This window comes from Ambystoma mexicanum, chromosome 9, assembly GCF_040938575.1.
Source record: "Ambystoma mexicanum isolate Mex_15411 chromosome 9, UKY_AmexF1_1, whole genome shotgun sequence".
NCBI lineage: Eukaryota > Metazoa > Chordata > Amphibia > Caudata > Ambystomatidae > Ambystoma > Ambystoma mexicanum.
Genome location: NC_090931.1, coordinates 574,900,247 through 574,926,519, shown reverse-complemented (window position 1 = coordinate 574,926,519; position 26,273 = coordinate 574,900,247). Strand labels below are relative to the sequence as shown.

Below are 26,273 nucleotides of genomic sequence, written 5' to 3'. Positions count from 1 at the left end.
CCAATGTCATTAAGTTCACATTTTATATAGGTGAACCAGTGTAGCGACTTACCCCCATGCTACATGCTTATAGGATGAGACCTATCAATGCTTCTCTGTACTTGCCCAGCTGTTCTGACATCCAGATCCTCACCCAATAATGAACTGGCCGTGCCATACAAAGCAACTCAATGCGTAACATGGCAGTCTCTAAAACACAGGCAGATTCAGGGTACTAATGGGTAAACCAAGAATATTTTTCAGATATTTATTTTCAATCATTGATAGATTCAGGGAACCCAGTGTTCCTGCAGAGCTCAGTGCCAAAAGATGCTGCTTGTTGTGCCTGTGCCTTCTAGGCCTTCGAGATAAACCCAAACTGCCCGTTCTCGTGTTCACCTCTGAACCTCGCTAAAGCCCAACTATACTGAACTTTCACAAGGGTGAGATAAAGGCCTATCTAAACCTAAATCTACAGATCGGAGCAAGCTATGACCACCAAATAATAATAATGCAGTCCTAGTGGAGGCACAAGGGTATAGATCAATTTTCACAGTTGAAGACCTTCTGTGTCTAAGGGCCTCATTACACGGTAGGCGGTGAACCATGGCGCTATCGGCGCCATGGTTCATGCCGGTAAAATACCGGCACCGCCTTGGTGGAAAGGGGAATTACCGCCCTATTCCAAGGTTGGCGGGGCGGTAATTCCCCCTTCCACCATTGCCCTTCCCCATTCCCAGTTTTGCCCCATAGGGCATAATGGGAATGGGGAAGGTGCTAATTACGGTACCGCAAATTTGCGGTGCCGTAATTAGCACCGAGGTCCCTTTGCGGGTTGGTTTTTAACGCCTGCAAAAAGCAGGCATTAAAGTACCTACCCGCAAAGGGACCCCATAATAAGGCGGTAAGGGTTAACGGTCACCGGTACCATTACCGGTGACCGTTAAACCTTACCGCCTTCCGTGTAATGAGGCCCTAAGCCTCTTTACTTCTTGCATGCCTCTTGACTCGGAGTGCCTGGTATACAAAAACAATGCAAACACATTATTTCGCTTTTACAGTATTCAATTTGGGGATTCACGCTGGATCCCCCTCAGCCAGGCTCAGATCCCTTTAAACAACAGTTTCAATAATTCCTTCTTGGTGACTCATGGTTCGCCCTAGATCGCCCTCACCCGGGCTCAGATTCCTTTCTTTCACTCGATTAGTCTCCCTCAGCTGGGCTCAGACCAATTGTGATGTACTTTAAACTATCAATGCCTTTCCAATGTGCACAGGGTTTTGATTGTCCCGTTGCATGATCACCTTGATCTCAATATTCCTTTTTCTCACACTCAACATCAGTTGGATACCTAAAAGAGACTTTGGAATGTGCACCCACATGGCGCCGGACCACTCTGTGTATGCTATCTTTTCTTGGCCTCCCAAAGTTCAATTATAAAGTTAAACTACTCCTTTGGTTTCTAATTATCTCCATGTTGCTTATTACAGACGCCTCACACACTGTTCTCTTTATACAATTTCGCTGCTTGCAACCTTGGGTCAAAATGCAAACGGGGTTGATATCAGTCTCTCCGACTCACTGGCTCTACTGTCTTTTCTGACACCGCTTTGTTGTAGGAGCCAAGGACAGTACCACAGGGGCAATCGCTCCTCCCCACCTTAGTTATCGATACGGGACAGCCTCGGGTACCTCTGGCAGGTTTTATCAGCCTTAGTTCCTGGTCTTCGGTTTCTTACTTTCCAAGGCTCCCGAAAGTAATTGTCTTTAAAGGTCACAGGTACTTCCCTCCTTGCGACTCTCTGGTCTCCCCGTCTTTCTCCTTGTATTAAACTGCCATCTTGGAAATGCTATTTCCTTGTATGGTTTGCCTCCATCAGAGTGTGCTTTTGTGCTCCGCCTTTTATCTGTGTGGGGAAGTGTGATAGAAGTCAGGTGTGTGTAATAATCCCTTGTCTGTCCATGGTGTTAGGACATGTCAGGTATACATATGGCTCTGGTGTCAGTCTGTTGTGTGAACTGTGAGAAAGTGTTTTTGTTGGAGAAGGGGGGATGGGGGAGTTGAATTCATAGGTATCCTACCAGGTAGGATGAGGAAAAGGTGTCATTGGGAAGGGGATACCGCGTCTCACCCTCCGGTGTCCCACTTCCACTCCCCGTGGACCCCTCTTCCATGTGATCCTCTGGCACTGGTCCACCCGCAGGAACTGGATCCAAAAGTGATGGCCGTGTCTTGGCCACCTGGATAACATATCCCTGGGGACTAGCGGGTGAGATACCTTCAGGTTTCTCACAGTAGCTGCTTTGCAAAATGCGGCGATTGGCATGTTTGCGATTAATGCTAAAGTGGCCCCCATACTTCGTGTTGAGTGAACTTCAAGAGTAAAAGGAAGTGGCTTGTGTGCGAATATATAGGAGAGTTGTATGCAGCATATGATCCACCTAGCAAAAGTAGATTTAGTGACTGTGCATCCCTCCCTCCCTATTGCAAAAGAAACAAAGAGCTGACTGGTTTTATACAGTGATTTTGTCATGTGTACAAAGGACATTACTGCTCTGTGCACATCACGTGTGTGAGGTTGTTTTGCTCCTTGTTCTTTGCTTTTGAAAGAAAACAGGATTGGTTTACATGAAATCTCGAGCTGAATTTTGGTGAAAACCAGACAAGTTCTACATTCAACCTTATTTTTGTGTATCATGACAAACGGTAACCTACCAATAGTGCTTGGAGTTGGCTTACTCTCCTTATTGATGTGAATGCAATGAGGAAAGCCACTTTGTAATAGAGAAGCTTTGTGCATAGTCTCAAGGGGAAGCCCATTAGTCTATGAAGGACTCTATTTACATCTCAACCTGGTGGCAATCCCACTGGATATATATGTTTTGCCGCTTCCATAAAAGCTTTGACCACTGGTATCGATGACTAAGATGTCTTCTGTTGTGATGTGGCGTATGCTGTCAATGCAGCAAAATGTACCTTGAGTGAAGAGTACACTAATCCTGGGTCTTCAAGGAATAGGAGGTAGGTGACAATGTCTGCAACTATGCAGTCAACTGGATTGATTTGTTCTTCTTGTATAATCAACCTTTTCCATTTATTGAAATAGCAATGGCTTATATTTGCTTTCCTGGACTCACATGCTATGCCTGTGCATTGTTGAGGCAGGTTTAAGTGACCAACCTCTATGATCTCAGGAGGTTGCCAAATTCATAGTTTGTGGATTGGGTTGCTTTATATGTTGATTATACTGGGACAAATGGTTGTGGACTGGAAGCAATTTCAGTGGTGCTGAAGCGACAAGTGTAGGTGATGAAGATACTACACTTGATGTGCCCATGTTGGAGCAATGAGGATTAGTATCAAGCTTGAGTAAGTTATGAATTGCATTGTGTAGGTGGCCAATCTGGGGGACATAGGGGAGGTGGCTGCGTATCTGTATGTGAAGACAGGGCATTTTGCGTTTGTACTTGTAGCAAATAAGTTTGGATGACCCCATTTTGTGATGATTTGCTCGAGCATTTCTATGGTGAGGTCCTACTCGTGCTCCAGAACCAGCAGACGGCTTATGCTATCTCTGAGACAATGCTGCACACCCATGAACATTCCCCTCTGTATGCAACACTGTCCTATCTGTTGAGTGAGTTGTGACGGTGTTGGCTAGTGCGTTCTGCCTTGTTTGTTTATGTAGAACATGGCGGTTTTACTACCTTTGTTTATGAGGATGCTCTTGTCGTGAAGCTGTGTTTGAACAGTGCATAAAGCTTGTTTAATCACCAGAGGTTCTAACACGTTTATGTGGAGGGATGCCTATTCAGGCATCAACTTGCCCTGTGCCCTAAGTGACTGGCAGCATTCTCTCCACCTGTACATTGATGCACTTCCTTTTAAAATATTCTTGAGAGTCCACCACTTTAGTCTCTTTAGCACATGTTGGGAAGCAATTGCTTGTGCCCATTGACTTGTGAGCCACTTTTGTAGGGGCTGTGACTGTGGAATGAGGAAAAGACATGGGACCATCATATCCAGTAGTCTTGTTACTGAGCTGGCTGTCGATGGACTTGCTGGTTTGATAAAATGGGGTCTGCACCAGAAGAACTTCTGCCCATTTCTGTGTAGGTTAAACCATTGCCCTTCTTGTGTATATAATTGATTTTGGGGTGCTTATTGAGAACCCCAGCTAATGAAGGAGATCAATCGTCATTTGGGTGTTCGTGCTGAATTTGTTGGTGATTTCCCCTATTACGAGCCAATCGTCCAGATAGGGTTACACTGGGATTTCATGTCGGCACAGGTGTCCAGCTACTACTGCTAGCACCTGTGTGAATACATGTGGTACTGCTGCATGAAAGGAATGACTTTGAATTGAAAGTGGCATCTGTCCACCTTGAACCTGGCAACATGGAAATATGAAAGTATGCATCGTTTATATCCAGTGACGCCATGTAGTTCCCTCTTTTTAGAAAGAGAATCACTGCCTGAAGTGTGGTCATTCTGAATGTTTGCGGTTTGGCAGACTTATTTGCGGGATGTAGATATAACACTGGTCTTGCTTTTTGTTAATAGGAATTACACTGAGTAAGTGCCTATGTTCTGGTGCGTGGAGACTTGCTCGATTGACCTTTTTAACAGAAGTCCATTCATTTAGTTGCAAAAAAGCTGCTTATGATGTTTTGGCAGATTTCTGTGGCATGGTTGTAGATCGCATAGTTATGAAAGTAGCTTGATACCAAACCCCACTTTCACGGTGTGTAGCATCCACTTGCTTGCTGCGATTCCCTCCCATGGGTGGGTGAATGCTATAATTTGGCCTCTTACTGGAATGGCATGGGAGGGGACCTGAATGTGTGAGTAACTGCTTTGCGGAGGAGTCTTTGCCCCTTGAGGCTGTACCTCTTACCTTGTCTCTTCCAAGCTTTTGGGCCCTTTGTGGTAAGGTGCCAGAGCTTTACTGTCCACTTGACGTGCCCTAACACCATCCTCCATAAGATGATTCAGAGTTATGCAAGGGAATGTAAGTGAAGTCTTGCCTTCCAAGGGTGTGTATACCTGACAGTGATCCTATGTGCTGCTATGTTTTACCCAAGATGTGCCATAGAGTCTTAAGAGTGTTGTGATTCTTCTTTGCTTTCTTCAGAGCATCCGCCACTGCTTTCCAAATAGTTGCATGTCTTCTAACGGCTTATCAATTAAGGCCTGTGTCTCGGTTTTAAAACCAGTGCCTATCATGCGAAATATCTGGGCATTTATCATGTGTGTGACACAAAGAGGATGGTGGATTTTAATATTGACAAACTAATTGAGATTTAGTGAGGGGATATATGTAAATGGGAATGTCTGTTTCTGAACCTTTGGGCAAAGGTAAATACTATAAAAATGATGCTCCTGCCTAAAGTGTTATATTATATACAATCACTCCTTATGAAATTTACCAAAAAAGGGGTTAGACGCATTCACAAGATATTCATTGTCTTTCTGTGAGGTGTAGGTAAAAGACCAAATATTCCCTGTTTTATCATGATTCAGGAAGTTAGAGAGGGGGGGTTTAGGTATCCAGTGTTGGAAACATATCACAGAGGATTTTTACTTAAAAAAGGTCTCTTATTATTTTATGGAGGGGAAGAGATCAGAACCTTTTTGGCTTACTATGGAAAGATAAACAGATCCTTCTCTATGGATAGTTTATATTCCTTTGGGAAGTTGCCAGGTTCGAGAGTAAAAATGGAATCAGTAACTGTAACAAGAACAGCTTTGGTAGAATGGATTCTGGGATGTGGACAGGATTTATTTATGTATGAAGGAGCATCTATTTGGCTTAATCCGTGTTTGAAAATTGATAACAAAATGTTAAATTGGAATAGCTGGGCTAGGAGGGGTATTATAAAAATTGAGGATATATGGAAGGATGAGAAAATGGTTCCCTTTGTTGAGTTAGTGGAACAATATGGACTGGGAAATAGGGAATTTGGACGGTATGAATCCTTAGCGTAATTAATGATTGCTAGGTGAACAATGTTAGATGTACCGATGCACAGAAAACCCAAGGTTTGTGAATTGTTTGATTCTCCACCTCGTATGGTATCGACATATATTAAATTAATGCCAAATGAGAAATGCATGAAGGACTCACGGAGAAGTTACAGCTAGCGTGGGCATCGAAAATGGGGAGGGTTCTGTCAGTGAATGAATGGGAAAGGGTGTGGAGGGTAGCAGCAAAGGCTAGAATGGATCTGAAATTGTTCGCAGTTCTAAATGATATGAAAGCTGATATTTGCTTTTAACACGAAACTCATATTCTGTCAGATGAACTGTCTAAACATTAGAAAGAGTGGGTGGGTATGGCATATGGCTCTTCTTTCTCATCGAGATCTAGGGGAGTTGCCATCCTCATTCGCAAAAAGTTCCCTATTAAAATCTTGAGAGAATGTGCTGATAAGGAGGGGAGAATGACTGCATTATTGGTTTAAATTCAGGGGGAGATGACTCTTTGTAATATTTACGCTCTGACGGTTGACAATGGTTCTTTTTTTAGAATGGTTGCCCAGACGCTTTTGGATTTAAACTTTCCTAACATCCTTCTTGGAGGAGATTTTAATACTATAATTGACCCATTGCTAGATAGGAGTCATATCAGAAGTGTGAATCGAAGTGATTTTCATCATCAAGCTCTGTTGTCATTGTTGGATGAGCACAATTTGAAAGATAATTCGCGTCTTATCAATCCGGATAGACGTGTATACAGTTATTTATCTAGTTCTTATAATGCGCACTCCGGTTTAGATATGTTTCTAACAGGTGGGGCGGTTACAGAGAGTCATGTTTCCAGTGATATAGGGAACATCTCGGTGAGTGATCACGGCCCTGTGATTATGCGCTTGGCATTCAAATACCAGTGCCGCAGATCCTTTTCTTGGAAACTGAATGCTTCCATTTTGATGGATGATGATATTTTGGAGAAGATTCATCTGAGGCTAATTTTTTTGTTATGGAGAACCGCTCTGACGAGGTTAGTATTTGTAATACATGGGAGGCTTTCAAGTGTTGTATGCGTGGAATGTGCATAGGATTATCGAGTGGTAAAAAGAAAAAAGAGGAGAGATTAAGATTGGCTCAAAAACTAAAAATTAGTGAGATGTCCAGGGATTTGATGATTGACCGTCGGATTCTGTGAAATTGACGCTCTTGAAGAAACTTAAAAGGGAATTGAATGACATTTTATCGTTGAGCGCTGAGCGTAGTTTATTTTATTCACATTGTACTTACTTTGAAAAGGGTGAGAGATGTGATAGGTGGCTCGACTGAAAAACAGAATGTCAGAGGCCGCAATAGCTTCCATCATGGATACGGATGATAGGGTTACATTCGATCCACAAAAGATTAAACTGCTTTTTCGTGATTTCTATTTGGATTTGTACCGTAATGAGACAAATATTTCTGGAGTTGGGAAGGATTTTTTTGGAAATCTCCAGCTTCCCAAAATTACTGATGCTGAGTGTCAACTTCTTGCGGCGGAACTCATGGTTGATGAAATGAAGAATGTGATTTCTAGATTGAATACTGGTAAATCACCCAGTCCTGACGGACTTCCTTGTGAATTTTATAAAATTCTTCCTGATTCTGCTCTCGAACTCTTGAGGGATATGTTTATTGCTCGTAAGTCGACTGGGATGTTACCTGACAGCACCAGACATGCCTCTATCTCAGTGTTTTTAAAGAAGGGAAAAGATGGCAACTATCCGGCTAACTACCGCCCTATCAGTCTCATCAATACTGATAATAACATTTTGGCTAAGATTTTGGATTTGCGATTAGAATCATTTCTTCCAAATTTAATTGGAGTAGAACAATCCAGTTTTATGAAGAAAAGACGTGCATCCAGTAATATTCGGCAATTGTTCCACGCTATTGAGAAAGCCAATGAAATGGATTGTGATGCTGCTGTCTTGTCCCTCGATGCTGAAAAAGCGTTCGATAGGCTTAATTGGGACTATTCGTTTTTAGTTTTGAAGGAAATAAATCTCGGGATGGAGTTCATTTCATGGATTGAACTTTTATACTCCAAACCTTCGGCTGATGTTAGTACAAATGGAATCAAATCGGAAATCTTTGTTTTGGAAAGAGGCACTCGTCAAGGTTGCCCGTTATCCTCGCTTTTGTTTATTCTGGCAATTGAGCTGTTGGCCATTTCTCTAAGAAATGACCCAGATTTGACCGGAGTGGGCTGTTGGGGTGTCACACAGAAAACATGGTTTTATGCGGATGATCTTTTGTTGGTCCTTAAAAATTTTGATGAAACTCTGCCATGTTTGATGCGTTTTTTTATGAAGTTTTACACATCTTCTGGTTGCAAGGTAAATTGTCTAAAATCTGAAGGTCAGCCTCTTTCTTTTCGCTATGATAAAACTCTGGTGACTGGGATATAAATGGTGTGATGTGCGATTCCGGTATCTAGGCATTTGGTTAACACCTTCGATTCTGAACGTTGTGGATGAGAATATGAATGAGATCAGTCGGGAATGCAGAATGACTCTTGATAGATGGTCGCTTCTTAATCTGTCATTATGGGGTAAAGTTAATGCCCTTAAGATGAATTTGGCTCCTAAAGTGAATTTTGTGATGGGTATGCTCCCTTTGAAAATAAGTCATCGGTATTGGAAATATTTGGATCACCTCATTCAGGAATTTTTGTGGGATAAAAAACCCCCAAGACTTAGCATTTGGAAATTGCAGCTTCCGGTTGGTGAGGGTGGATTGGGAGTGCCAAATTCTAAAGCTTATCACTTAGCCTTTTCTTCTCATGCTTTCATTGCCTTTTTGAGTCCTGAACCAGATCGGTGGGCTCTGGCGGAATCTATTGCCTTTGGTCCTTTAGGGCAGGAGGCTTTATTGACTACTAATACTAAAGAGCGAGGATGCAGTTCATTAGTCACGTCAGCTTTACGCACTGCTTGGTGTGAATTGTTGGCGCTTTTGGGTAAGATGTTTACAGTCTTCTATTTGGTTGAATCCTAAGATCAGGGACAACACCAAAACAATATTTTGGCCTGTTTGGTTTCTTGTAGGCATTAAACAGATTGATGATTTTAGGAAGGATTGCCGATGGATGACTGAAAATGAATTAAGAGAGAAATGGGATTTCTGGGATTTGACAGATTCGCCTTACAGACGTTTGAGGAGGTCTGTGGGGGACATTGATTGGTCTAATACTGTGAACTTGGATATTTTTGTTGCGACTTCTGAGAACAAGGATGGTGGCTTGGCGAGTAGGGTGTGCAGGTTGATTGTGTCGATTTATCGTGGTAACAATGTGCTGCGGAATGTATGGAGTATGAGAATTGGCTCTGAGATCACACCTGATAGTTGGCAAAATATTTGCAAAATTGTCTCCTTGTGTTCCCTGAACCTAGATGAAAGGACAAGACAACTCAAAATTCTTAATCGTGTTTATTGGTGTACAGAAAAACTACAAATGAGAGGGATGACAGATAGTAATGATTGTTGGGGCTGAATGAATGCGGTTGGTTCCTTGGAACATATGTTGTGGAGTTGTGTGAGAGTTTATGGCTTCTGGTCTGAGGTTTGTGATGCTTGTATTCAGATTTCCGGTGGGGATCCCAATTTGAATTTCCAGACAATGATACTGGGTGATGACTGAGATTGGTGATCTCGGTTCTGCCCACAAAAAAATCTTTTTAGGGGTGCCATTGTTGCAAAATGGTTGATAATTAGGGGATGGAAAAGCAGGATTTCCCCATTGTTCGGAGATTGGTTGGATAAAATGCACAAACTTTCGAGGAATGAAAATGTGATTTATAAATTGAAATGTAAATTGTCTCTTTATGAGAATATTTGGGGGAGATTTAATGACCTTTTCTGAATAGGTTGTTTTTTTTGTTGTTTTTTTTCTTTTTCTCTGCTTATCTATTGTCTCATTTTATGTATATCTTTAAGGTGATGTATAGTGTTTTGATTATTGTTCTATTTTTTATTGTAAATATATGAATTAAAAAAAAATTGATCTGAAATTGCGGTATATTCATAAATGCATTTTGGGTCCTATTTATTGGACGCCACAGAAGATGTATGCAATGGGTTTGTTGGATAGTGATCTTTGTTGGGGTTGTCAACAGGTGAAGGGATCCTTATGACATATGCTTTGGGATTATAGGAAGGTAGTCGATTTTTGGAATGATATATTAGACAGAATTGATGTTGTAAAAAATCATATTTCTACAAACTGTTATGGTGGTTCTTTTTCTTTCAAGTGAGGGTAGATGTGAAAATGCTTGTGACTCTTCATATTGGATTGACAGAGCTTTATTGATGGCAATTAAACAAATAATTAAAGTATGGAAGACTAGAAAATATCCACAATTTGAGAATTGGTTGTTCAACATACAAGTACTTTCACTTTTTGAGAAATCTCAGTCAACCAGACTTGATCGAGAGGGTGACTACCTGGAAAGATGGGGAAACTTTAATGATCTGTTTGGGTAATTGTAGGTTGGTTATTGTATTTACTGATAAATGTTAAATTGGGGGTCTATGTTTGTCTTGTGATTTATGTTGTGTTATGTTGTGTCTTATTTACACTCTTAATGGTGGGTATGACATGTGCTTGTGATTTGGTATTTTATTCATTGTAGGTTAGATAGATTAACTTAATATTATATACACGCTTCTGTACTGATTGTAATGTTTACTGAATAATACTAAAGAGAATTTAAAAAAAACAGTGCTGCCCAAATGCACATGTTTTGACAACTGCTGCTCCTGCAACCTATCATCCAGCAGTCTCTGCTGCACCCATCACGTTCTTTATAATATTGTGTACTAGTACTTCCAAAGTATGGTAAATGTTTATGAAGAACATTGAGATAGTCCCGCTGTGTCCGGATATTCCTGCCCATTAAGCAGTGGTGTTGGTAATAGGAGTTTTGGCCTCAGTAGATTCCATTAAAGTAGATTTTGTCTAATTTGTTTAATCTCAATTTTCCCAAAATATATGCAGGTGCAGGGTTTAGGCTAAAAAATGTATCTATGGGGTGTTAAGGAGCAGAGTGCAGGGGTCTACCCCTACATATATTTGCAGCAAAATCAACTGGTACAAAAGAATGTAACATATTCTACTTGATAAAATCTTTTCAGCCAAATCACATAGAACCGTGGTGTTAGCAACCTGTACAATGTAGGAAAATCAAGTTGCCATTGATCAAGCAAAAGCCAATACTTTTTTTGCTATCTCTTTCAGGAGGATGCTCTAAAACCGAGAACGATGTTGCATCTCTTTTTCCTGGCTGTTGTCACGACCAGAGAATCTGGTCTTGGGCCTCCCCGTATGTATAGAGGATCTGAAGGAGAGGGTTTATATGTCTTCTCAATTTCCACATTTATGGCTCTTATCAGAGCAGGTTTTAACGGGAAACGTGTGATCATTTATTTACAGAATGTATTAATGGGATTTACTGAGGCACTGTTTTATGCTCTTCCAGGGTGTCCTTGATTAAGTCAATGGGCCTCCTTATGAGTTTGGCGCTGTGGTGAAAAAGTGGCTGTAATTCCATTACCACCACAATTTTGGGCGGTAATGGAATTACCACCACTTTTATTGCACCGCTGAGCTCTGGGTTTGAGAGTAAAGTCGAGGATTCACCTCCACAAAAAGCTTAAAGTGAATCCTCCACTTTACCTTTTAAAATCAGCATATTTACCATGTCGTATTACCGCTAAAAAATCTCATGAGGTCTTATATACTCCAAAAATGGGGGGGGTTACACTGTCGTAGCACCACTAGCAATACTGTGGTAATGCCATTGGTAACAGTAAACAATTCTGTCCGTTGTATTGGCAGATTACCACTGATTTACAGCTAAACTCATAATTAGGCTGAATTTCTTCATCAGACTCCTGGGACTCCTGGACCTCCCGGGTCTTTATGCAGAAGTTATCTGCTGATCATTTTAGCTGCAATGTGTAGGCAAAGTGACCCTCTTAGAGGGAATTAGTCATGAGGAGGTTCTATGTCTTCTGGCTGATCTAAGGTAAAATCCCCTGGTTTCCTGAGGCACACCTAATCTTCATCCTGCTATTTCACCTTTTCAGCTTTTTCGTCTTCATAGGGGTCTTCAAAATCATCGGTGTGGATGAAATGGAGTTGTACATAGGCTAGGTGAGACAATGTGGAGTTTTGTCACCTTTGCTCTCTAGCTTGCTAAACGTCATCCATCTTTGTCATCATTGACTAAAAAGTGCTGCTGTGCCAAACCGACCAGGTAGGCAGGACAGGGACATGTGTAGCAATATTATCCTTCCTACTTCTGCTCTTCTTCATGACAAGATATCTCCTGTTCCTTTTGCTCTTTGCTCGTCTTCTGAGGTTGAGAAGTCAAAGATGCCTTATTTGTGAAGGGATGAAGCCAAGGAATTACCTGCTCTGGCGTAGGTTGACTGATGTTATTTTTGGTGTTGAAGGCCAGTGACCTAGTTTATGACTGACTCTTAGCTTGTGATACAGCTGTTTTTATGGGTTTGCTAACCCTATTTTCTTGGCTCCCTGGGAAAGCTGAGCAGATATGTCAGTATGTGAGGTTATTTGTACATGTCCCAAGCTATCCTTATGTTTTCGGACTTTGTTGACATTTTGACACAAAATGTACTCTCCATCTGAGACTGCTCATGGTCTGCAGTTTTTGGCACTGATTCTGTATTTTCCATACAGTGTTTGCGGTTCTGTGATTCTGCTCTCGATTGAGATTTGGCCTCCGTGTGCTTTGCAGTTGTAGGGTCACCAGAGGGAGTCTCCCTATGCTGGATGGAAGCAGCGCCTTTGGAGCAGGTGGCCAACTGAGAAGGTTTCTCTCTAGAACCCTCATTTGTTATCTGGTTCGGGAAGTTGTCTGTGGCATAGTCCCTTTGAAGGCAATGGTTACACACCCAATGCATGCCCTTTCAAGGGAACTCAGTGTTTCACTGGGGGCAGAATTTAAGTGAAGTCTTCTCCAAGTGTTAAAGCAAAACATTCCATAAGTGTACATTTGTGGAACTCAAAAGTCATTCTCAAAGTCTTTGAGAAATAGCCGCACCCCTCTCTTGCTACTGTATGGTTGGAGTTGGGTGTTGCTTCTGGGCTGCAATTTTGTTGCTCAGTGTCATTTTGAAGACATGCGTGACGGCAGTTGAGGATTCGTATGCTGAGTTGCCAGTTGGTAGCAAAACGCTGGTACGACAGTGTGGACATTTTCGCGAAGTCAAGGAACTTGCTCTCTGCTTACTCGCATGCAACCAACTGATGGCAAAAAACAAAACAATCTGAGAATGTCAATGCTTGAAGTATTATGGATACAGTATGGCTTCATTTACACATAGGATAAGGATAGTGCAACAGGAAAGACCACCGTTGATGCCCTTTTACTTGGAAGTAAACAACTTTTATTATTCCAGGCCAAACACTAGATGTGGGCTTTTGCAAAGTATATGAGGCAAAAATAGGTTCACAGCCATAGAAATATATATAAATATGGGATACATTACTCACCGTAATCGTATTTCTGATGCTTGTATCTGCTTAGATTCACATGCTGTGCATAGGCCGACATCTAGTGGAAGCTGCGGAGTATTACAGTTTGTTTTTCGAAACTCGAAAATGGGCGTCGACACAGGGCGTGCCAGTAATACCATCCCTAGTGTGACGTCCACCTTACCCAAGATCCCTCGTGGCGTCTAGGATCCTCAGATTGTATTTTATCTGACATGAGGTAGCATGAGGAGTAGCGTGAGTACAGATAATCCAAGCAGATAGATAGAAATATAAGACTACAAGCAACCATGCACCTTCTCTCAGAGGGGAGGAAGGGTGGGTCGCATGTGAATCTAAGCAGATACAAGCATCAGAAATACGATTACGGTGAGTAATGTATCCCTTCTGAGTCTTGTGGAATCTGCTTAGATCACATGCTGTGCATAGATTAGCGAGCAGTACCTGAAGAAGGAGGTGGGATGTGAGAAGGGTCATGAGCAAATAAGTGTCTTAGAACCGCTTGTCCCACTTGCGTATCTGCCTTGGAATGGGTGTCAATGCAGTAATGCTGAGTAAAAGTGTGAATAGAGCTCCAAGTAGCTGCTTTGCAAATGGTGTCAAGGGGTACATTTGCAATGAAAGCCAGAGTGGCCCCAATGCCTCTAGTAGAGTGGGCTCTTGGCGTGAAAGGCAGAGTTCTTTCAGAGAGTGAGTAACACAGCTGGATACAGTTAATAATCCACTTCGAGATGGCACCTTTAGAGACGTGACCCCCCTCTCTGCCTGTAGCTACGGAGACAAACAGTTGATCTGTTTTCCTTAGCGGTCTGGTTTTATTTACATATTAGAGGACCGCCCTACGCACATCTAGGGTGTGTAGTTTCACCTCAGCCGAGCTTTGAGGGTCCTGGAAGAAAGCGGGAAGCTCGATGGACTGGTTTACGTGGAATTTAGACATAAACTTAGGTGAGAACCTAGGGTGTGTGCGTAAAACCAATTTGTCTTTATGGACAGTAAAGAAGGGATCCTGCACTGACAGAGCCTGAATTTCACTGACCCTTCTTATAGAAGTAATAGCTACTAAGAAGGCCGTTTTATAATTCAGGTGTTTGAGACTGCTTTTATGCATGGGCTCGAAAGGGGGGCCCATGAGCTTAGATAGCACCACATTAAGGTCCCACCCTGGTGGTGGGTTTGAAATAGGAGGGTGAAGTCTCTTTACTCCTTCCATGAAGGCTTTAACTACTGGTACTTTCCACCACGAGACCTTGTTATGGGAAGTGGTGTATGCCGACAGGGCTGCCAGGTGTACTTTCAGTGAGTTAAAAACCAATCCTGCATCTAGCAGGTGGAGCATGTATGTAACAATAGTGGAAGGAGTGCAATCAACTGGGTTGATTTGTCTACTCTGGCACCAGATAACGAATCTCTTCCACTTGTCAAAGTAGCAATGCCTTGTGTTTGGTTTCCTAGATTCCTTTAGGATGTCCATACACCTCTGTGGTAAATTGAGATGTCCAAACTCTATGACCTCAGGAGCCATGCTGCCAGGTTCATTGAGTTGGGTTGCTGATGCACTGTTTGACCTTGGTGCTGGGACAGTAAGTTGTACCAGGCCAGAAGTTTGATGGGCTCGCACACCGCCATCTTGCGTAGGTGTGGGAACCACGGTTGTCTTGCCCACATGGGAGCAACTAGGACGAGCGTCATCGACTCTCTGTTCATCTTGTTGACCACCTTCCTGATGAGAGGAGTTGGTGGAAAAGCGTACGCAAACATCCCACCAGTTCATCCACAGGGCGTTCCACTGGGAGTCTGGTTGGGGGAACCTGGATGAAAATCCTGGGCATTGTCTGTTTTCGCTTGTGGCGAATAAGTCTATAGTGGGGAAACCCCACTGAGAGAAGATATCTTCTACGACCTCTCTGTGTAGAACCCATTCGTGTTTCTCTGGGAGGGAGTCTCTGCTCAGAGCATCCGCTAGGGAATTGAGCTCCCCTGGAACATGTTGTGATGACAGGAAGATGTTCCGTCTGAGTGCCCATATCCAGATTTTCTGGGCAAGCTTGGACAGATTTGGCGAACAAGTCCCTCCTTGCTTGTTCAGGTAGAACATGGCTGTCGTGCTGTCCGTCCGGATCTGCACTGACAGGTTTAGTAGGTAGGGCTCGAACGCTTGAAGCGCTCTGAATACTGCCAGAAGCTCTAGCAGGTTGATGTGGTTCTTGGCTACTGAGGGAGACCAGAGACCCTGAGCTGTGTGGTGGAGATGGTGAGCTCCCCACCTCGTCAGACATGCATCGGTAGTGACTACTGCCTGTACTTCGGGATCGTAAAAGGGTTTCCCCTGTGCAAGATTCTCTCTTGTCCACCAGTGAAGGCTTTGTACTAGTGTTGGCGAAACGACCACTAGATCGTCCCACTGACCACTTGCCTGAGACCACTGTTTCGCCAACCATTCCTGCACGGGACGCATGCGCAGGCACGTGTAGTGGACCAGGTAAATACATGAGGCCATCATGCCCAGCAAACGCATTGCTTTGCGTACCGTTATTTGGTGACCAGACTGATATTGTGGAATTTGCAGTAGTATATTCCGAATTCTTTCCTCTGAAGGAAATGTCAACCCCTCTTGAGTATCTAGGATTGCTCCTAGGAACTGTTTGGAGGTGCTTGGCACCAGGCTTGACTTTTTCTCGTTGATTGAGAAGCCTAATTCGTGGAGGAGGTCGATAGTCCTTTGAATGTTTGTTCTGCAAATTACTGGGAGTTTCCCCCGTTATGAGCCAGTCGCCAGATAAGGGTACACCGGGATTGCCTCCCTGCGTAGGTGTGCAGCTGCCACCGCCAGTACCTTGGTGAATACCCTTGGTGCCGAAGCTATCCCGAAGGGCAGTACCTTGAACTGGTAATGCCGACTGTCCACCTTGAAGCGCAAGTACCTTCTATGCGCTGGGAACATGGAAATATGAAAATAGGCATCTTTCATATCCAAGGTTGCCATGTAATCCCCCTTTTTTAGGAGGGGGATTACCTCTTGTAGCGTAGTCATTCAAAACTTTTGGGGCTTGACATACTTGTTGTCAAGCCGTAAATCCAATACTGGGCGCATTGTCAAACCTTTTTTTGGCACAAAGAAGTAAGTTGAATAAATACCCTTGTTTACCTGGTGTCCCGGGACGAGTTCTATCGCGTCCTTTGCTAGCAGATTGGCAATCTCCTCGAGGAGAATCTTCTGATGTTCTAAAGAGTGTACTCTTTGTCGTGGAGGATGGTTCCGGGGACGCTGCAGTAGTTCTATACAGTACCCTGCGGATACTGTTGACAGCACCCATCTGTCTGATGTGATCCCTTCCCAAGCCTGGGTGAAGTTGGAAATGCGTCCCCCTACTGGGGTTGCGTGAGAAGGGACCCTGAACTGAGCGCCACTGCTTTGGTGGAGGCGTGCCGCCTCCTCTACTGGGGCTGCCTCTGCCTTTACCACGTCCTCTCCTATTACCCCTGCCGTAACCCTGGGTAGACTGTTGGCTGTTGTTGTTCCACAGTGTACCCTGCCCCTGGGAATAGTTTGATCCTCTCTGGGAATTTTGGCCGCATGGGCGACGGAAATTACCATTCCCTCTCTGGTTAGGGGGTTTATTGGTTAACTGGCCAAGGGACTTGAGTGTCTCGTATTCGTCCTTGGCATTCTTCAGCGGGTCCTCGACCGCCTTACGAAACAGATCGGCTTCCACCGGTTTGTCCAACAATGATGCCTGGGTTTCTGCCTTAAAACCAGACTGCCGTAACCACGCATGTCTCTTGATAACAGTACCTTCTGCTATCAATCTGCCTGCGTTGTCCGCGGCGTCAAAAGTTGCTTTTAAAATGCAACCAGACACGGCTCTACCCTCTGTGGAAATTCGTGCTAACTGGCCCTTTAAGGGTTCTGGTGCAGAGGCTATGAGTGCTACGACTTCTTCCCACTGATGGCAGTTGTAGCTGGCCAACAGGGTGGTGGAGTTTGCAATCCTTGCCTGATAGGCGGACGTTGAGGCTACTTTCCTGCCGAAACCATATAGTTTTTTGCTCTCCTTGTCTGGAGGAGCTTCGGACGATGACAAGAGTGTTCCTGCCCTCTTACGAGTGTTAGTGACAACCAGGGAGTCTGGATTCAGATGTCCTCTTATATAGAGAGGGTCAGACTGGGCTGCCCTGAAAGGTTTTTCAACTCTGGGATTGACTGCTCTGGTGAGGTTCGGGTTCACCAGGGACGGGTCTATTCTTCGCTGAATAGACTTAAGGATAGGGATGGTCTGGGCAACAGGCCTCCTTTCTCCCACTAACTCCTCGGCAAAGTCCCTCTCTTCCTGGACACTGTGGGTGTCAATATGGAAATGTTCTGCTGCTCGTGCGAGAACCTCGTTCAGGAGGGGTTGGTTATCGACAGGGGAGTCGGTAACCAGGGCTTCCTTCTCTACCGGGGAATCTACTCTGTAGGTTTCAGGGTCTTCCTCTTCCTCTTCTTGGTCCTCATCATTCCCATAGTAGCCCGTCCCGGTTTGCTCTTCTACCATGCCAAATTCTTGTTCCTCACCAAAGGAAGCCTCTCCTTGATACTGTGAGTATGGGCGTGAGTATGGTTGTACCTCGAAGGGGTCCGCAGACCTCATAGGTGTCTCAAACCGGGGCTTCTTACTCGGGGGGATAGGATTATTAGAGCCTGAGGGTGTAGCCCCTTGTGGATTATATGAAAGGAAATGGTCTGGATTTTTATCATAAAAGTCTGCCAAAGAAGACATCCTTGACATGACCCTATCTATGTCATCACTCGACCATTCTTTGGAACTGGGAATGACTCTCTCAGAAAGTCTAGGAGACTTATCCTGAGTAGATTTGCTGGTTTTAGAAATAGCAGCAGACTTGGGCTTGTCGGTCTGTTTAGGAGGAGTGGAGTGTTTCACAGGTGTGGAAGAGTGCAGTGGCTGCTTCTTCTGCTGTTTTCCCCCCTCCCCGTGAGTGGAAAAGTGTTTCCCCTGTCCCTTTGTGGCTCCGGAGGTTTTCGACGTCTGGCGTCAAGGATCGGGGGTAGAGTCCCTGTCCTTCGAACGTGGGGCTGCGCTGATCTTATTTGCGGGCTCCGACTCCTGGAGAGCGGCCTGGGGGTGGAAGTCATCTTCGTCCTCCGACGATCGAACTTCTGTTAGCTTAGGGAGCGAGGCACCCTTGGCAAGAGTGGATGATTGCCTGGAGTCATGCGGCGATCTCGATCGAGAACGCCCAGAGGACACCGATTCGGACCGTTCTGTATGTGCCTCTTTCCGAGAACTCGACGTCGTCGAGTCTCGGTTGGACTTCGTGTGTTTTGTGTGAGTGGTGTGTGAAGCGCTTGTGTCGCCGGGGGTCTTCCCCATAGCCGCCCTGTCGGACGACCGTCCGAGGTCGGGGACCTGTGCTCGGCTGTCTTTCAACGCTGTAATGCCCTCGCCGTCCGAAAGCACGGCGTCGCTGCCGTCGCTGAAGGCGCCCTCCGCTGCCATGGCCGCCTGCCTGGCGTGGTGGGCCCAACGCTTCGTTGAAGTGTCTTAGGTTTAAACCTACTACATGCTCTGCAGTTCGCCTCGGGGTGGTCCCTCGGCAAGCAGAGATTGCACGTGGAGTGCCTGTCGACCCAAGGGTATTTGCGATTTCACTTGGGGCAGAATTGAAAAGGGGTACCCTCCATACGCACCTTGAGGCAGCGGGCTGGTAAGTGTAGGAAATGTAAAAGGTGTACCTATATACCAAGAGTGTAGAGTATGTCCAACCCCCCCACTCTCCCTACTTGCAGGGCCGAGGTCAGAGGCCTTCCGAGGCCCAAATCCGTCGTGCAGCAGCCGACGGTCGAATTCTTCTCCAAGCCGGCGTCGAGTGTCAAAGTTCGACGTTGGGATGGGGAAAGGATGTAAATTAATCGATATTTTAGCAAAAGTATGGCTAAGGCCAGGGGACTCCGCAAAATGCTTCCGACCAGTATGGTGGAAAAAAACAATCTGAGGATCCTAGACGCGTGAGGGATCTTGGGTACAGTGGACGTCACACTAGGGATAGTATTACTGGCACGCCCTTTGTCGACGCCCATTTTTGAGTTTCGAAAAACAAACTGTAATACTCCGCAGCTTCCACTAGATGTCGGCCTATGCACAGCATGCGATCTAAGCAGATTCCACAAGCCTCAGAAATATATATATATATATATATATATATATATATATATATATATATATATATATATATATATATATATATAATTTTATCCAGAAGAAAACGAGTCGATACCTTAGATACCTTAATTAGGCTAACCAAGTCATTTATTTTGCATATTTGCAAGCTTTCGTAGAGTGTCTCCATTTCCTCTGGCAGAGATGAAATGAAGCATTTAAAAAACATTACAGCTTACATCGCCCCTCCTGCAGATACCCTGTTATCTGTGCTTGTCTGTACCTGATTTTTAGTTTTGCAAAGAAAGGCATGTGGATGTTAAACTCCCCCACACATTGCAATCTTCAAGGCCTAAATGGTACACTGCGTTAAGTAGGACAAGGGTCAGTGAAGTGGAGAGCCGGGAAAGGAAATGAAAAAACAGCTCACACGGTACAAGCGAACTGAAATATATATATGTATATAAAAATATATATGTATTGGGTACATCATTTCATGAAGTAGGTATATGCTAAAAGGCCAAGAAAAGGGATGCCAAAGAAAAACTAAGGAAAATAGATGCTTGAAGAAGAGTGGAAAGGGAACAAGTCAACTCGGTTAAAGTGATGTGCTGGGAGCGAGGTTAAGACAGTGATAATAGGGAAAACACATAAGGATGGGGAAGAGGGAGAGTTCAGAGACTGTCTGTGGCCCCAGGAACATCAGGAAAGGTGAAACAATCCCAAGACCAGTAAAAGGAAACATGGGGAAGGAATATATTTGCAGCATCCATCTAGAGGAAAGGACATATCCAAGTCAACACTCTTGAAATGATTTCGGTAATGATATATATGTACTATCCCGTGAAGCACAGCCCTTAAAATGTGGAGGAATACTGCATGCCCGTTTTTGACCTGCTTTCATCATGTAGCTGTTGGACAAAGCTTTTGAGGAGAGATCTTTACATAGGAAGGGGATAGAGAAACTACAAACTCGAGATTGCAGTTTTATTAGATTACCCATCCTATGACCCCCACCCAAAACACCCTTTCTTTTACTGCTAGTATTCTTCTTTCTCTTGACCTTCCTGCAGCCCTTGCACCCTCTGTAGGGCAAGGGATGCTGCACCCGGGTTGTGCACCACTTTCAGGAACCAGCACTCCATATTCTAGCTCTTCTGATGTTCATTACACAGCAAGAGCCACCTGCAGGGTTACAGCATCACTCTGAAAATAAAGTTCTGGTGCAGCCTCAAAACGTGGTGCGTCATAGCTGTTGGTGGTGGTCGGAGGCGGCTGTGTGAACTGTGTGTGAAGTGTTTGTGGCTTGTTGGTGGCAGTAGGGTAGACCTCTGGAAGAAACGAGCAGGGATTCTGCCCGTGCCCCTACCACCTGACAAAAAATGCTTTGCGCTGCCTTTGCGGGCGTTACCATGACTGGCAATAGTCCCTGCAGGCCACTAAACGCAGCACCCGAGTAGGTGAGAGTGAACCTTTAGCTGTCCCTCTGTCTACCAACCAACATTGGAAGGGAAGTGAAGTGGATGGTGGCTGTGCTCACATTTTAAGCAACCCTTTCCATGAGCCAAAAGTTCTTGCCGGTAATGAGTGGAGTTTCTAGTCTGCTCCCTTCCTGTCATCTGCCAACTTGCTGCTGCGGAGAGAGAGAGAGATTGCCTTTGGCTATGTGAGATAGTGAAATGGGGTTTGTAATAGAGGTGCAGGGATGTAGGCTGTTCTGCCTTGTAAGGCCTACTCCCTTAGCTAACCTACTCCCCTCTATGATCTCCTACCACTTTGCACTACACACACAAACACTCTAAAGATGGCCACCACAGGCTTAGCCATTAGCACATCAACAGTAATTGAGCCATGACAAAGCTCTCCTCTTTAGCCCCATCACATTTTCCCACATCGGCGGCTAGCCAGACCCAAAGCACTGTAATCGGATCTTGGGTTATTCCCTGGTCTCTGTGCCAAACCCATAGAAAGCAGATTGTAACACAGGAACTGGGAACTTCCGACCAGCACCCTAAACACCACAGGTTTTGCATCTGCTTCTTCCAATGTTCCACTAAGACCCCCTTTTTTTCTTCACAGCCATGTGCAGAGAGGGCATCAAAAGTGGCAGAACAGTGTTATACAAAACCGCCTACACTACATTACATTGCAACTGAAATACCATATATTGCTGTGTTTGGGTATGTGCCTTTCTTGCTTTAAGAAATGTCAATATAAAAGTGAGAGTAGTGGGGGAAATTCCTTGAGGTGACAAGCCGTCATTGGCATGTGTGTCGGGTGAATACTTCTTAGGAGAATGTGAAATGGCAATAATGGGCAAAGCTACAGAAGGAACATACATAACGACTCCCATGAATTAGTTTTGCTCTCACCAGAAAAACCCAAGATTAATACTGTTAAAAGTTACGGATTTGTCTCCAGTGTCTTCTGGTGGATGCTTAACATACCTGAAGGAACTGTATTCTGATAAATGGCAGGCTTGCGGTTCAGATCCTTTGTTATCTTCAGCTTTAAAAAAGCTCGGTCCTTAGCCTGCAAAATACAAAGAAAGATGCTCAATGAAGTAGCTATGGTACTGGTGCTCCTTCAGCCCCTTGCGTCATATGCTTGGGATGTTCCACACAGGGATAGTTCAGAAGCAGAAGTCCTAGAACAATACATGTTTGGAACCATAAGATAAAAAGGCTCTATGACATTCGGCCTCTTGCTGTCATTTTTATGGTGCTCAGTAAAGGTTGCACTGTGTGTTAACGCCACAACCACTTCCCTTTCTCCTCTAATCTGGCCTAACTCTATGCTGCTCCTCACAGGTGTTCTTGTTTTGGGGGGAGGTTGCTTGTCATAAAGTTAGGTTATCTCCACAAAGGACACAAAAACATACATAGGATTAGGAAAGGGATATTTGAGATATGTGCACGGTTGGGCCAAATAAACTTGGATGAAGATTATAGCCAGATTGGCAAGGCCTTTCTGGTGCTTGATGAATGATGTTTTAAACAAATGTTTCTTGGGTCCTTCGGGTCTCTCCAGGGGCCTCACTTACAGTTTCAAAAGTCCAAATGTCTGTGTTCTCCTGGCCTGGGAGTTTTTCTGAAAATCAATGGGATGGGACTTCTGGGTGTAGAGAATCAGATCTTTGTATCAAGTGCCTACTCTGCCACCTTGGATAACTCTGCCCTTCTCCCTCCTCCAGTGCACTAAGGAGTGGCTCAAGCAGGGTGCTGCAGCTGCCTCTTCGCTGCTACTTTACAGCTGAGATAAGGAGATGCCACAACCCAACTATAAGGCATATGTCTGTAAGAAAAAGAGATCTTTAAAGTCTGGTGTAATGAGGAGGTGTGGATGGCATAGGGAAAGTCTCTTGCATGCTTTTGTCCAAGTCAATCCGGTTGCATTTGAAACCCTTCAGCTGATCTGTAATAAGTTCTGCTATAGTTGGGAAATTTGGAATGAAGCATCTGTAGTAGTAAACAAACCTGATGAAGGATCACAGTTCTCCTTTGTTGTTTTGTGGAGGAATTTTCTGGATGTCTCAGCCTTGGTTTCCAAAGGCTGTACTGCTCCTCTGCCCACTTTGAAGCACAGGTATTTCATTGGGGTCAAAGCAAGAGGGTGTTTCTTTGTGATGGCTCTTAACCTCGCCTATCTGAAACTTTGGGTCTGCAGGTGGAGGTTTCCAGTGTGGTCTTTTCAGTTTGCATTGCAGATAATATTGTCAAGTTGTGCCCTCTCTTGGGCTTGTGTGGCTGCTGGCCACAGCCCATTACCAGTTCAAATGTTGCAGGGTAACTGTAGAGGCAAAAGGGTAATACTGTGGAAAGAGGAAGAGATCCATAAGGGTTACAAAGTCTGTTTTTCCTTTTCTTCTGGTTCCAGCAGAATCTCCTAATATTTTCTGGTGAGGTCAAGGGTAGGGATTCACATATCTCGGATGATCCTTTCAAACATCTCATTGATTCTGGCATTGGGTATGCATCAAACCTCACAATATCGGTGACCTTTTGAAAACTGATGTAAAACCTCCAGGATCTGTCAGATTTTCCCCACAAGAACAATGGGTGAAGACCATTGGATCTGGGAAGGTTCAACGACGCCCGTCTCCATCATTTTCTTGACTTCGCTTTGGATACAGATCACTTTGCCAGGCGGATTATCTATTCAGTGTACAAACCCTTTTGTTCTTCCATGATTTTTCCTGAAGACATAATTGAAGTGATTTAGACACTCTTTCATGTCCTCTACCGTATGTGGCCTCAAGCCTTCTGGTATCATTTTCTGTACACTTGTAAAGTTCTCTGTAGCTGGGAGGACTTCTGCATTGGCCATAAGTTCAGGATTGTTAAGGTCCTTCCGAGCATTCAACCAGTTGAGGAGGAAAGCCTGGGGAGTTTTCCAGCAGAATTCCTGCTGTACCCGTTGACAATGTCCATAATTCTTTAGGGTCCAGACCATTATCCATGGAGTTTCTTCTCAAATGTTGGAAGGAGAAGAAAGACCTATCCCCAAATTGGAACCTTCTCAGGCAAACCTGCCAGTCACAAAGGCAAATTTTGTTGCTCCTGACTGGTCAGTAACTGGTGATGCACAAATCCCCTCCCCAAATGGAGCTTCTTTTGGGTAGCCTAGAAATAACGAACAACATCCTGGCTGGTGTCTGCCCATCTTTTGCAACTTTCTTTGCATATACCCAGGATGTTATGGGGAGATGGTCCCATAAAAGCAGCTTGTATGCCGCTATGGGGTGTTTCCCTAATGGTGAGCAGCTCCCAGGGTAACAGCTCATCCCAATTCCAGGCATCTTCATCAACACATTTCTGCAAGAGTTATTTCACGGTCCAACTGAATGACTCCACTGAGCCATCCGCTTGAATTTGTTATATATGGTGGCTTGAAGAATCTTTATACTTAGCAGGTTGTTAAGCTTGGCCATGGAGTTTTGACATAAATGTGGATCCTTGGACCATAAACATTTTCTTGGGGAACCCGACCCGAGTCAAATACGGGACCCAATGTTTAAGAATATGTTTTGTAGTGTTGTTTCTGAGGACAAAAGCTTAATCCACAATCACCAGGTTATACATATTCCTAGCGTTTGAAGGGGTTAGGGGTTGAACAATGTTCATCTGTAACCTCAAGAAGAATACATCAATTTTGGGCAGGGGTTGTAATAAGCTCTTCCTACGTCTACCTGAATTGTGCAAGCATCACAATATTTCTTTATATGTTGATAGATGCTGTGCCAAAACAAAATACTAAAATTCCTAAAGATGTGTTCTGGGTTTTTACGAAACATTGGGGACATACTGATAAATGTGAATGTGTCAAATCTAGAACAGTCTTCCTGAAAGAGAGTGGTACTAGCAACTGATATCGGGTTTGCCCATTCCCCTTCCGATTGTTCCCAAATCTACATAGTAGTAATTTTTGGTTTACAGAAAACAAGCCTGTTTTTCTGTCACTGCTCTGGGCAGATTACTTGCTCAAACGCTGACCAAAGTGAAAGGGTATTGTTTAGGTGAAAACAAATCTGGGTTAAAGGGCACAGAGTCAAAAACCTGTTCTTGGGGTCCCCTATGTCTCCATCCCTCATCCAAGGAACACAGGTCCAGCAGACTATGGGTGGACCCAAGAACCTTGCCACAACTCTCACTGAATGACAAATCAGTAACTTCCTCCAATTGGTAGGTAGATATGTTTATACAATCTGGGTCATGAGGTTTCAGACCCATAACTGAATAGGAGGATCATAATATACCCAGGATGTTATGGGGAGATGGTCCCATAAAAGCAGCTTGTATGCCGCTATGGGGTGTTTCCCTAATGGTGAGCAGCTCCCAGGGTAACAGCTCATCCCAATTCCAGGCATCTTCATCAACACATTTCTGCAAGAGTTATTTCACGGTCCAACTGAATGACTCCACTGAGCCATCCGCTTGAATTTGTTATATATGGTGGCTTGAAGAATCTTTATACTTAGCAGGTTGTTAAGCTTGGCCATGGAGTTTTGACATAAATGTGGATCCTTGGACCATAAACATTTTCTTGGGGAACCCGACCCGAGTCAAATACGGGACCCAATGTTTAAGAATATGTTTTGTAGTGTTGTTTCTGAGGACAAAAGCTTAATCCACAATCACCAGGTTATACATATTCCTAGCGTTTGAAGGGGTTAGGGGTTGAACAATGTTCATCTGTAACCTCAAGAAGAATACATCAATTTTGGGCAGGGGTTGTAATAAGCTCTTCCTACGTCTACCTGAATTGTGCAAGCATCACAATATTTCTTTATATGTTGATAGATGCTGTGCCAAAACAAAATACTAAAATTCCTAAAGATGTGTTCTGGGTTTTTACGAAACATTGGGGACATACTGATAAATGTGAATGTGTCAAATCTAGAACAGTCTTCCTGAAAGAGAGTGGTACTAGCAACTGATATCGGGTTTGCCCATTCCCCTTCCGATTGTTCCCAAATCTACATAGTAGTAATTTTTGGTTTACAGAAAACAAGCCTGTTTTTCTGTCACTGCTCTGGGCAGATTACTTGCTCAAACGCTGACCAAAGTGAAAGGGTATTGTTTAGGTGAAAACAAATCTGGG

The 26,273-nt window shown here is 44.1% G+C and overlaps 1 protein-coding gene across 1 annotated transcript in view; it reads right to left on the bottom strand.

The window, feature by feature from the left end:
* Window positions 1-26,273, bottom strand: part of LOC138488293 (multidrug and toxin extrusion protein 1-like) — an 832,142-nt gene that overhangs the window by 6,145 nt on the left and 799,724 nt on the right. The window contains exon 16 of the mRNA XM_069615176.1: window positions 22,121-22,205. Coding sequence (XP_069471277.1) covers window positions 22,121-22,205 — 85 coding nt within the window. The remainder of the gene's footprint in view (window positions 1-22,120; window positions 22,206-26,273) is intronic.